This window comes from Pseudochaenichthys georgianus, chromosome 7, assembly GCF_902827115.2.
Source record: "Pseudochaenichthys georgianus chromosome 7, fPseGeo1.2, whole genome shotgun sequence".
In the NCBI taxonomy this organism is placed as follows: Eukaryota; Metazoa; Chordata; class Actinopteri; order Perciformes; family Channichthyidae; genus Pseudochaenichthys; species Pseudochaenichthys georgianus.
Window position 1 is genome coordinate 12,988,544 of NC_047509.1, and position 14,272 is coordinate 13,002,815.

General features: G+C 43.3%; 1 protein-coding gene across 10 annotated transcripts in view; it reads right to left on the minus strand.

Moving 5' to 3' along the window:
* Nucleotides 1-14,272, minus strand: part of LOC117449601 (IQ motif and SEC7 domain-containing protein 1-like) — a 105,524-nt gene that overhangs the window by 14,952 nt on the left and 76,300 nt on the right. The window contains exon 1 of one of the 10 annotated variants that reach the window (XM_034087372.2): nt 6,416-6,606. The exons of 7 other annotated variants lie outside the window; for them this stretch is intronic. In XM_034087372.2, coding sequence (XP_033943263.1) covers nt 6,416-6,480 — 65 coding nt within the window. In that variant the 5' untranslated portion in view covers nt 6,481-6,606. Of the gene's footprint in view, nt 1-79; nt 101-1,027; nt 1,432-6,415; nt 6,607-14,272 lie in introns of those variants that run through there. 2 more of the 10 variants (XM_034087368.2, XM_071203745.1) reach the window with 2 other exon arrangements.

Here is a 14,272-nt window from a genome sequence, read left to right on the forward strand (position 1 = left end):
ATGGTTTTCCGGTTATTACCCCAGTCACAAACCCTCAAAGTACACCCTGTAGCGAATAAAACTCAAACACAGAAAAGACCTGTCGATGCTGCTCCAGAACGCCTCGTTGGAGATTTTTCTTTTTCTTCCTGGGTACAGTGACGTATTGGGTGCAGTGACGTTAGGTGCGTGGAGCTGTTACGTTTGGACTTCCTCACACACACACACTCAATCTTTTCTCAGCTGCAGCTCCGCGGATTTCTCAGCCGGCGGGACGCGGGGAGGCTGCGGGTGTGTGTGCTCGGGCTGGGTTTCGCTGTGTCTCGCAGACCCCACGCAGCAGCCAGGAAACAACACCAGTAATCCAGCTCACACTGTCCGCTCCTCGCAGCAGCGAGCCCTGCTACGTCCCGCCAACACGGCACCCAGACCCCACGCAGCATTCTCATCTTTTTGTCATTGCTGGTGTCATTTTCTGGTTGCTAACAAACATTGTAACACAAACACAGATCAGAGCACAGTGGGCTCATAGGGGGGGGGGGGGGGGCAGGAGCTCCAACAAGGCGTTTAGGACACAGAGTGAATACACATACTATACAGAGATGCTGTATGAGAAACCAATGTGAGTTTGGGACATTGACAAATATAAATCTATTCTAATAGACCTCAACAATGGAATTATGATCAGTAGAAATGGCCATGACATGGGACCTTTAATAAAAGAACGTCTTAAAATCAGTATTCCAGTCTCCGGTACGGAATAAACACAAATGGAAACACAGAAGTGAACTGAAGAGTGTGTGTAAAAGACTGCTGATTCTACAACTTTATGATAACAATAAAACCCACAGTTCACTCAGCTGTTACCTGCCTAATGCTGATACACAACTCTGCAAAAATTACTTTAGAAAATGTGTAACCTGCCATAGGTCTGCCTGTGCTTCAATCACAAATGAAAATGCCACGTAAACAATCTAACAGTCATTCGTTGTCCTTGTCGGATTACCTCTTACCCAAACAATATGAAAAAAAGAAGGAGGATACTCACTCACTCTTACATTCGGCCAAACTACAAGACGACTTGCGAAAAGACCGTCTATTTTCTATAAATTGCCAACTCTTCCTCCATATCTTGTCCACCATTCTTTCAGTCAAGTGAAGTCCAGAGTACACAGGCTCCTCCAGGAAACTAAAGCTTATCCCACCTGAAGAGCCAATCAGTGACCAACAAGAGTTACATCATGTGTGCTGCAGACTCAGAGACAGCACACTGTTCCAATACGCGTTACAAAGTCCAGATTAGAGTAGAATGACAGAGCAAATACAACCTTAGCTGTCCCTTCGAAAATGTGGTCGTATTTGATGTCCATCTGCTCAATAACTAACATTACAGTAAGTAACGTTTCTTCTCCTCCGAGGGACAGTGAATTGACTGTGCGCTGGCAGTCTAATGTGTTTGAACTGTGACTCGACACACCCATGCTGTGTACACAATCCACTTCCTTCATTAGACAGCCTCAAATAAACATTCAGCAACAAAAGCCTGCCAGCATACATCAACCAAAGGGAAAATGGGGAAGTGAATATGGTCAAAGGTTCAAACAGCAGATGTATATGTGAATACTTTTTGTGACTACATTAATAACGTTTGACTGAAACCACATTTACGGATTTGTAACCCAGGGACAGCAAACCAACAAAATGGTTACAAAAGACGGTCATTCATAGTTCACAATAGCCTATGATTACTAAAAGCCTCAGAGAAATAGCAGATTCAGTCATGTTGCCTGCATCAACAAATAATTATTATTTTGTAAATTTGAATATAATTCTCAACCACAACTTGTCCTTTTCTGATCATTGTCAGAGAGAAAGTGTAACAGACTACAAGGTAAATCTAAATCTAAAGCTTACTGTAAGTGAAAACGACTCATACACTTTGATAACAAGAAGAAAGGCACTTCTGCTTTTCAACCAAATATTTGATTGTGAAATATTAAAAAATGTTGTCCTGCTGCAGCGGTCAAACTACCACATACTTGTCTATGGTATAATTCAGAAAATATTTAGTCTTATTACAACAGGCTAGATGGTGTTTGGATGCAACTGGAAATATTATCAGGTCCTTAAATTGCACGTGTGTTCACTTTTACCGAATGCTGCAACAGATTGAGTTCTGAAAATGTTCCTCCTGACCCATCTAGGGTCATCCAAGGCCCTCGTGACGCAGGGAAACTTCACGGGGAATAAATGCTAACTGCTCTCTCGGGGCAATAGGTACACACTATGTTGAATCGTTAGCCAGCACGCAGCACCAGGGCTAAAAAAAGAACTTCCTGATCCTGCTGGACCAACAGAAAACACTTGCACTGCACATTGAAAATCTGATTTTATTTCATAATCGCCATTGGGATGAATCCCTGGTGTTTTAAGTGACACCCTCCGTGCTGTCACAGCAACAGCACAGCCACTGGTGATTTGTTGTTTTAATTAAGTTTGATTACTGACCTGGATAAAGTGATGATGATAATACGTTTTGGGCACAGCAGGACATTGTTATTTATAAGAAAAGCCTGCATATATATTTGTTCTACTTAGGGGGGCACATTTATGAAACCAAGGTACAAATATAAAATATGTTCACTGGAGCTGAAGTCAAAACAATATGATAAACATTTATGTGGCAAATGGATTGTAATCAGGTCAATTAATCTACCTGCAGATATAAACACTTTCAGCCTTAGCTGCACTTTGTGTTTGGTGCTAATTAGCAAACGTTAGCATGCTAGCATACTAAACGAAGATGATAAACATTATAACAGCTTAACATCAGCATGTTAGCATTGTTATGAGTATGCTGCTGTGTCCTTTTTTTAGCTGCAAGCATGGCTGTGGACTCTTAGTTGCATTATGTTCTGTTGTTTTCTTCTGTGCTATTTTGTTAGGAGTAATTGCCTTTCTATTGTTTTGACTAATTGTGAAAGTATTAACGAACAGAAATACATTTTTCAATTATGTTTAATGACAATGTAACTGTTGGGATTAATTATACGTTAAATAACTGAAAATACAATAAACTACAAGATGCTTTTAAGAGCTACTATGGTACCCATCTGGGGTTTGCTATCTCACTCTGTAACCTCTAAAAGCACTCAAGGAACAAAGACAAATCTATAACTGTAGTTCGGGCTTTGCCTTTCCCCAATGGGGCCAGCATCTTTGCTTCCATTTTGTTCTTTCTGCTCTACTTTTTACAGACTGAGCGTGTGTGTGATTGTGGGTGTACAGAGGAAAGAGAGTGGGAATAAGTGCTGCAGTACTTTCTGCTCTGAGGTCATTGAATGCTCCACAGAGCGAGGTCAGTCGCTCATGACGGCGGGAAAAAGGGAAGGGAGAGATTGCAGCATTTTAAAAGCTGATGTTGCAACTGATGTTGAAGTAAAAGAGGGACTGATTTATAGCAGAGCAGGAAGTTGCATGACATTATTCAAGAGAAGTGACTCCACATGGTTCCGCTATGTTACGGTTTATATTAACATGTCGTATTCATAATGTATGAGGATGGTAGAACCATTGTGGAAGGATGCAGCAATGATGGTTCTCCAAGGACTACTTCCTGTTAGTCACAGTACCCTCATTGAAATATGATCCCACAACAAAAGCAACGACTGCTTGAAAGTGTCTGAAGCTCAGTCTGGCTCTTTATCCAGCAGGAGCCCTCGTTAAGTCTGATGTCGGCATGGATAAGCATGTCAGCTCAGCTGGCAGTGATTTTCAGCCATGGGATCCAGGGATTTGGGGGGTGAATTGAGGGGGGTCAACCATCTCTCTCTCTCCTCCTTCCCTCTCAACACATCCTGAACAAACAGGCCTCAACCCATTCCATCAGTCGGACCTGAGGGAGAAACATTCCTCCATCCCGGAGGAGAGGAGTCACATCTACAGGAGTTCTGGGAATAGAAGAAAGCTAATGCAGTGCAGGCTGGAGCTACGGAGGAAGAGAGGGCTGCAGTGTGGAACTAACAAAACTCCCAAACAAGTCCCCAGGAAGACGGAGAAATCTACAAACGGCTTTGTACTCGCCATGTTTTTTCAATCAGCTTCTGATTGGTGTTTGACAGGCTCTTTACGGCATAAGAAGGCTTAATTGAATTGTGAACCCAAAAGCCATTCAAATGAGCATTGTGCTATATGTTCATTGATACATTCTTTCCACGGGCAAAGGGGTTTTCAGCACAACAGTCATCTAAGTACCCAACTACTTAGATATGCCTTTGTTTTATTTCTTATTTATTTCTACTTTCTGGTGTTTTTAATATTCTTTAGTCTGTATTCTTTTGATTATGATATTGTGGCGCACATGTGAAGCACTCCTCTATAAATAAGTGATCACAATCTAACTTTTTTCCACAAATACAGATCACATGGTTTCCTAAAGGCTGAGCTTGTTGGGGAAAAAATACCCCAACAAGCTTTAGTTACCTCATATAATTAAACGGTAATGTTGCGGGACATACATACTATACCACCCCGTATTGGCAATATTCAATATCAATAGCATCATGGTTGCTTAGGAGGTCTGACCTGCCTGCTGAGGCTTATCTTTGCTGCAAACTGCAAATGGTGATGGAAATCTGATCCCTTCACAGCAGGGTTAAAATAAAACAACTTTAAGTGACAATTCTGTTTTGATGCATGTATGTAAACATTCAGTGAACTGACCTTTGTAATTAAACGTGTTACACTACTCCAGTTGCACAGAGGACCTGTGGCCCTCCGTCTCTTCACAAGCAGCTCAGAGAGCTCATAAATACAGATGCACGCACCAGACCTCACAACAGTGGAGAGATAGGAAATAGATTTAGCAGGTAAAGGGGGTTAAGAGACCACGCAGTAACATGTTAATGAAGTCCAGCATGAAAAGTGAAGCTGCCAATAAACAGTCATTTCACTGTCATTTGAGCAGCAATCACCACACTAATGGATGACTTTTGACGACTATAACTAGACAACGAGGAGCAGGTTGGGGATTTTATTACCACACAGCTGCAAACTTGTAAGCTGCGCTGGCCAGCAGACTGACAGTTTCACTCTTGAGAGTTTGCAGCCGACGGTATACAGTCAATTGGAGCCTCATAACACTCGTGGCTGATAACTACTGTACGTTTTATACTACAGTTTGAGAGACTTAAGACCTTGGCTGAACCACCAGTCTTGTATAAACTTGAATGTATCATGTACAGTTGATTACTGAATGGATTTCCTCTGCCCTAATTAAAACTTCTCTCTGGCTTTTACACTTTAAAAAGCAAAGTAATGCCCGAGCACAATTAAGCTGTTATCTTTGACAACTGAACTCACAACATATCGAGAATAATTAGCTTCGGTAACAATGTGATGTGAAAGAGATTTTTCAACATAAAGCCTGCTGATTATTGAGCGGTACGAGCACAGACGGGCCAATTAAAACAACATACTCCGCTCCAAGTGTGAAGAGTGGTTTGTTGATGTCATCCTCGTACATGCTGGTTGAAGCAATCAGAAATCAATACTATTCCCTCGATATCTACCGGGCCTCATTCTGTCTCCTCCTTCCTGTCAAGACTCATACAACAACAACAACAACAACAACAACAACAACAACACAGCCGCTGTCATTATCAGCCTGTAATGAATAATTAAACTACACTCAGCACCTGCCCTTGAAGAACCAGCAATGAAAAAGCACACAGTCACAGCCAGCGAGCGGGAGGGCCACGACACACCACAGGAATGCCCTTCAGTCGAGCAGGGGGGGGGGGGCTGTTTGATCCAACTCACAGATGGATTCTGTACAGAAAGACTAAACACCAGCACACTCATTCAGTGACTCAGAGGTGACAGGATCTGTTTTCCACTTTGAGTGAGTCAAAATTGAAATGGCAGACCCGCATTAAAATTCATGATCTTTGTGACTTAGCGTGAAGCTTCACATTGCTCCAGTCATCTATAAGAGTGGATTATGTGAATGCACAAAAGGAGCAGGTTAACGCAACATGTTATCTGAGCTCTTTTCGCAAGATACACAGTCGCACGCTGTCTCGCCGCTGTTTAATAAACAAAGCTTTATGGGCTCTAGCAGCTTGGTGTAACCTCAACCAATGACACACACACACACACACACACACACACACACACACACACACACACACACACACACACACACACACACACACACACACACACACACACACACACACACACACACACACACACACACACACACACACACACACACACACACACACACACACACACACACACACACACACACACACACACACACACACACACACACACACACACACACACACACACACACACACACACACACACACACACACACACACACACACACACACACACACTTTTTTTTTCAGTCTCCCATTATTCTTACCAGCCATTCAGCTCCAGTTCCATCAGCGACTGGTTCTTCTCTGAGTTACACTGCAAACACCACATGCTGGCCGGCACTCACAAAACGATGTAATCCAAACATTAACAGTCCCCCTCACCAGTTCCCATTACTGACTAAAAGGTTTCTCCTCAAACAGACGGATACATTTCAAAACTGCCATCTGCTATAGCTTGTAGCTGCCTACTTCTTGCAGACGTTCCCATTTCTCTGCCTGGGGAAAGCAGCTCCTTATGGATGGTAGGCGTACATGGTCAGTGCTAAGTGGCAGTCTGTATTCTGTGACAGGCAAACGGAGCTCCTTCTTTTTCTCTTTCTTCCTCTCTGTCCTGTGTGTGCCGGGCTGGTAGGAGTATAAGGGGGGCGGAGGCTGGGAGACGGGAGTGTGGGTTTTTGCCAAGGCCCTGAGCAGTATGGAAGGGGGCGGGATGCAGGGAAGGGGGTGTGTGAGCATGCTTGCTCTGTAGCTGGGTAGAAAGAAGAAAGAGGGATGAGATGCCTCCTGCACAAGACTAGCCATGCATGGAGAGGCTGCACAAATGACACTTTAGCAAGGCTTGAGGAATATGAAATCACATGTTTTCAGGCATGTTATCAGAGAATGTGAAACCGTGAAAAAGGAGACAGCGAGGGTTGGGAATGAGAGAGAAAGCGAGGCGCACAAAGAGTAAGCATGGTGGGAATGAGTGACAGCTTGATCCAGTTGGAGAAGCTGGTGGAAGAACAAAGTATGAGGAGGCGTGGCATGAAGGCTGAAGATAGTGACAGGAGTTGGGAGTTTTTGAATGTCAGAGGTACATTTTGTTACCCTTTTCTTGCATGGAAAATGACTTGGTGGGCAGAGATAGCCAATACAAGAGAGCACCTCTATTAATAGATGCTTTCAGGGTTGAGAAGTGACTGTTATGACGTGCACTAAGGAAAGCACAAGAGAGGATTCTGCGTCTCTCTGCTGCAGAACATCACACAAGAGTCGAAGTTCTCTACTTTTAAATGAGCATCGTTTAATTGAATGAACGTCACACTGATAAAATATCACCCATCGTGCACCATCATTTCAAAGCTGGCAGGGACTTCCGTCCAGCTTCAGGCTCGCAGCAGACTGTGCCTCCTCTCTGGACTTCACAGTGCTGTTGAGACAGGCCAGTGACTAATCACCCCTCTGAGAGGAGGGGGTTGGGGTAAACTGCCCCCAAGTCAGAGGTATTTTCTACCTAATGACAACAGGCACAGGAAACAGTGGAGAATGGCTCCCACATGGAGTCAGTTTACAGGGACACCAATCACCTCCACACACACACGCGCACACACACACACACACACACACACACACACACACACACACACACACACACACACACACACACACACACACACACACACACACACACACACACACACACACACACACACACACACACACACACACACACACACACACACACACACACACACACACACACACACACACACACACACACACACACACACACACACACACACACACACACACACACACACACACACACACACACACACACACACACACACACACGTCTCTGGAGGGAGATGTTGATGTCCTATAATTAAAAGTCTGCATCCCTATAAAATGATCACCTTCTCTGGATTGTTTTCATCTGAGACTTCAAATGAAAGAAGGAGGGACAAAGCCGAGCCAAGAGGAAAAAGTGTGCTTTTCTTAACATGTGCTATGGATCACAGGCGGTATTTGTGCACAGACTTATTTGCAATGTGTGACTCGGGCAGGATGATTATGTGCAGAAAGGCAGACACACAGTAACGGGCCAACTGATCTATTTCAGTGTGAGACCTTGGCCCTGTACTCTGGTGACTACAGCTGCTACGGCCTTGTGGCGCTGCAGATACTCCACTCAACTTACAGATCTCCCCTATCACGCAATCTTATAACGCTTACCGAAATAAATGTATTCCGAAGTGCCAGTAAACAAAAAAGATTGAGCAAAACCAATCTAGGGTGCTTTTTTAATAAAGCTGTAATGCACATTATTCAATCATTTCCCATTGTGTACCTCCCAAGAGACGCAGATGGAGGCCGCTATTTAGAGCACAAAATGTGATCATGGTCTTAGATATTAGCCCCGGTGAAGGCTTTCTTTTGTTGGCGGACCACAGGGAGTGGCTAACTAGACTTTATTTATTTGGTAATGAGATATGAAGTAATATCATGGTCTCATTTTGAATGCAGGCTTGTGCCGTCGTGATTGTTTCAGCATGAGGCTCAAGGGCAGCATCAGTTCAAGCATTGAGGAGAGAGTAGCTGAAATGATCATTCGATGAATTCCAGGTTAAGCTGAGCTGTAAAAGTGTGCACAAACTTCAGGAGGCTGTGTAACTCTGTCTGCCTCCTCCACTCTTACGGTCCTGTCTATTCGTCTAAGCTCACTCCATCTCCTGAATCCTGGCTGCACGGCTCTGCCCTGCATGATGTCATTGTGAATTCCAAGCAGAGGCCCACTCTCCGCTCATAAAACGCCATTTCTTCAACTCAATACATATGGTCTCTCTGCATTTCAGCTCTTTCTCTATCACCCCTCCCCTCCAGTTGCACTACCCTCCCTTCCTTTCCTCTTCCTTCTTGTTTTAGTGTTAGGAAAGTTAGATACATTACACATGGGACAAGGCCAAAGAGGCATCCGCAGGTCAGCTTTACAAAAAGACCTTAATCTGGTGCCTTCCCACAGATGTAGTACCTGGAAAACTGAATGTGTGTTCCCTTTGCAGAGAGACTGAGAAAAGACAGCAGAGGAAAAGAAAGAGGAAAGTGATAGCTTCCTGGAAACTTGGTCACAAGACTTTGGCGCTACGTGCTCTGCCTCCATGACATCATGGACCGTTCCTCATTATCTGCTTCTGATGGATTCTGAGTGACTGAGACCTGCGCTAAGAAACGGAAAATAAAAAAATGAAAACTGGGCCCTTGCCTGGTCTGGAAACAATTACCAGCTGATGTCATAGTTTGATACAACAGCATACTTAATGAGAAGTAGTGGTGCGGGAGAGCTTTGTGAACACAGAGGACTTTGTTTTCGAGGAAAAAAGAAACAAAGAAGAAACACATTTTGTCTATGAACGTCTCAAAAACAAAGATTTCTTTTGCACAAGAGAGAACTGGCAGCAGATGTATAAATAGAGCTGAAAGGAGAGTAATTAAAGGATATGCTGCCTCTGCTCATCACATCCTGGCAGCAAAGACGGAGCAGATGTGTTGCCCGTGGGATCCTGTGGGAATGATCAAAGATCATCAGTGGCAAGCGATGTCTGAGAGGCTTTTCTCTTTTCTTCTGTTCATACATCAATTCCAATCGAGATAGAAACAATCTGTTCATTCAAAGACATGGAAACTGGAGGCTGAACTGCAGGAGATGACTTCTGAGATTAGTTGTGTGTCATCAAAACATTATTTCGAAGGAACTAAATGTTGTTTTGCCCAAGTTCTAACAGCCTAAATATTGACTTTTCCCTCCACTAGGACTGGCTATGATGTCAGGACTGAAGGTTTATTCACTTATTATTCAATCGAATAGTTTGAACCTATTGGGGATATAGAGTTACTTGCGTTTATGTCGAGATTTAGAAAAGAAGATTGTAGAAAAGTGACTTTCATGTCTGTAATGGCCATGAAGTCACTCTCCCAATTTTATTTGATAGATTTATAAATCTATGAGCATTGCATCTGTATCAAAAGCCCAGGTAATATTTTTGCATTAGTATAAAAAAAATCCAAACAAACCCCAGCTCTACCAACAGCCACTACTAAAATAGCAGCTGTGCAGCTCACACAAAGAAAGAAGGATCCAAGTTTGGTCCTCTGTCTTTTTTTGGGTGGAGCCTTTTCTCATTATCTCAGTGTTTGCGTGGGTTTCCTCTCACATTCCAAAAATCAGGTGGGGTGGAGACTCTTAATTGCCCAAAAACTGTACTCCTTTCTGTAAACACATACATTTCATGGAACCATGGAAAATACAGGACTGCATATTTTCTCTCTCTCTTTCCCTCTCTCTCTGGTTGTGTATTGTGCACTGTTACCATTATTAGAAGCAGGCCCCGTTTGTCCATTTACAATGTTTTCCTTTCAGTTCACTCCATTACCAGATACCGTAATTCTCTGAAGCTCTTCACCGTAGCCCCACCCCAGCACAGAAACACACTACAGCACTATTCCCGCGTGCTAAAAATAGACCCATGTGAGGCGGCACACTCTGGTAAACACTCAGTGAGGGAGAGGAACAATGCTGTGAAGAACAAGAAGAAGAAGAAGAATGCACATTATCACTAGAGATTGGCCACTGAATACCCGGCTGATTTAATCTCATTATCTGTTCCTCTGAGGAAGATCGATGTGCAGCGCTTTTCAAAGACCCTGTAACATTTTGAGGTCAGATGGAAAACAGTGCAAGACTTAGATTGGTGTCTCCTGTGGTTAGTGCTAAGAGCAGCCCTCACTGTAAATGTGACAAAAAGCCGCAGCGGGTATAAATACCCAAGGTAGTCATGATGGATACAGGAGCGTGATACCGCAGACAAGAGCGACAAAACAGGCCCGACAGAGCCTTTACATGATGAGATCCTTTCCACAGTGGGCTCTCAAGAGGGACAGTGCCACCCATTGGTTAGAGACGATACTACACGCTTGATGTACACTAGGCCTGAGGGCAGACATGTGGCAGTGATGTAATTCAAGAGTACTGAGGTCAGACGTGTTTTTCATGATTCCAATCGGGAGGGTGGCTGGGTTATTCAAAAGCACCAGGATGTAATAAGACCAGCTTTTTCTGGATGGCAGTTGTTGGGTGGGGACATCTGGAGGTTGGTGCAATAATCTATTTAAGGCAGTGACAGACTCACACCTGTCTCAAGTCACACAGAGAAAGTCCTGTGGTCCACATGCACTATGTGTTGGGTAAATGTGGCACAGCAAAGACGGTCACTAGACTATTTTCCTCATTATAGAAAATAGCACATTTTATTCGATTTAATTGTAATGGCAACTATATATAATGGAGGGGTGTGTGGCGTGTGTGGTGCAGTGGGTTGTGAGTTGGTATTCGGATCAGGAGGTCACAGGTTCAAACCCCACTGCAGTCAGCATGTCGTTGTGTCCCTGGGCAAGACACTTCACCCCAAATTGCTCCTGTGGGGATTGCCCACAGTATTGAGTATGTAAGTCACTTTGGATAAAAGCGTCTAACAAGTGACATTTAATGTAATGTAATTATGATGTAAGAATGCAAATATGTGCATTGTTCCCACTTGGATATTTTGTACTCACATTTTTCTCAAATCACTGAGCACATAAAATACATTTGCACATTATAAAATACAAAAATGAAGATGTCTCCGTCAACTCTACGTCATTTTGAAGCCCCACATATCCCCATAGCCCCTACATTCCTCCCTGCACAATAGCACAGGGTGGCAAATCAATCATCAAACACCATCCCAATTTGTACAACATGAGCCAAACACTGTAAATATCAGGTCTCTCTGCAGGACTGATTCCAAGACTGATTTCCAAGAACCATCCGTCAGCATAATCCCTGATAATAAAAACGACATTTCTCACTTGATATATACCAGACGTGTTCCTAAAATCATTATTTGTGTGTGTGTTTGTGTATTTTGCCCGTGCATGTGTTTGTTTGTTCGCTTGCCAATGCAATCAATTTAAAGCCATGAGCTGAATGACATTATTGAAGTGGGTAAATTGACAGGAGGTGCTAACAACAATAACTGCTTCTTCAATCAGATTCCATTCATTGCCAACTGCACCAGTGATCAGATAAACAGCTGATGATCTTGAAGACTATGTTGTGTTGCTCAATCATTCAAATCACTCACAAGGCTTCATTAGCTGTCAGGCGTGTAATAGTGTTGTGGTTCAGAGCCGATTGTGGTATAAATACGTTCCTAGGAGGCAAACAGACATGATTAGTGCACGGAAAGTTTTGAACTGATGACTTACTTTAATAAGTGATTCAACATCAGCTATATTGATTCATAGAATACAACCAGCTACATAATAGGCCCACACGGATAGAGGATTAACGTTGAAGAAAAACAGATAAAGGGAGGAAACACGGATGAAAACCTCTGCATTCCGATAATAGTCCGACTGTGATGGCTTACATTCCGCTACCACTCGCAGCTGTATAATCACTTTAGCAGAGTTTGTCTCGCTTTGCTTTTCCTCGGCCCTGGACTGTGCCTCTGTGGCATCACGGCAGACACACTGCGGCTATTGAGCCTCGAGGAGCAGCTCCCGGCTCGGCCATCTTCACTGGCACGGCCCATTGTTTGTGTTGGGAGCGTGTATAAAGGCAGCCTTTCTCAAGCCTGTTCCATCGCGCCTTCCCAGTCTCCGATTAGGGAAAACACAGTCGCTGGACAACAGGGGTTACCGTGTAGTGATGGCCATGACATGTGTCGATATGTCAGGCTGCTGAACAATATTTGTCTTCTTTTTAAGTCATTATTCCGAGCCTAAAGGATGTTTCAGGTTCTGTTCCACTTTGAAGTGCAAGTACAAAACGTTTTTCATTTTAATGGCCCTCATTAGGCTGACAGTGATAGAATAATTCAGGAAGCATAATGTTATTTTAGCAGAAAGTGCCCAAAGATTTGACGACCGAATACAGATGCAGCTATGAGGATAATGATCTGGTGTGCAAATGCTGTTAAGTCACCTGAAGATATAATATTCACATCATAAATTGCAACACAAGAGATGCCACAGAGAAGCCATTACTGTAGAGATAAACCTGATTTGTAGCTTGGGTGTGATTTAAGTCATTTCAATCAACTTTAACATAGACTACAAAGGTTTAACAGCGAACATATTTCTCACATCTAGCTACAGCTATTTAAAAAAAGATTGGAGTTCATCCAATTTAAACTTTTTCATTTAACTTTTAGTCTCTGGCACAAAGACCAATAATGAAACTGCTGTGTCAGGATCCCATTTCTTTAAAGGAAATCCTGACTGGAGCAGAAAACAGAGCGGACCAGGTCATCAGAGATAAACATGAGAAGGGATCGGCTTACATGTGAGGAGATCTTCCAACAACAACAATGAATCTTGTATTTAAGTATTAATTGAAAGCCACAGTTCAAAGCACATCAACAGAGAAAGCAGATTAAAAAAGAAATAATGAATGCTTCCCATCTCTCTTGTGCATATCTTCACTTGACATGCACAGCAATGTGTTAGGGAGGGTGAACATGAGACAAAAGCTGTGGGTAGAAATTAAAAAAGGAAGACAAACTACTGATGATCAGTTTGTTTAAGTAACACAGACAACCGGGAAGCAATCAATCACAGAACAAAAGCACAACGGTAACGCATTCATCATCGATCTACAGTCCTTTTTTCTCAGGAAACCTTTTGTGCGGGTCACGAGACTGCTGAGAAAAGGATTCATGTTGACATATTCCAGGGGAACGAGATATCCTGAGTGTGCAAGTTCCATTCATACCACATTTCCACAAGACCTGGTGGGTGCAAGTCAGCAGGTCTTATGTTTCAACATTGAGACAGGCTGGGTAGGACATGAAGACTGGCTTTCCAGAGCGAGAGAGACACTCTGAGAATAACAAGCAGAGTCAGATTCATGATAACAACCCCTTCAGGAGGGGTTACACAGCGCCATGTTTATTGTTTCATTTCTCTCAATGCCTCCCGTAAGGGGCTTGAGACACTGCCAAGGCATTTGTATGAAAAAGAGGGGTTATAAAGGGGAATATGGATTAATTCCCCATCTCTATGACAAACCACCTGACAGAGACTAATGTCGTTCGGCG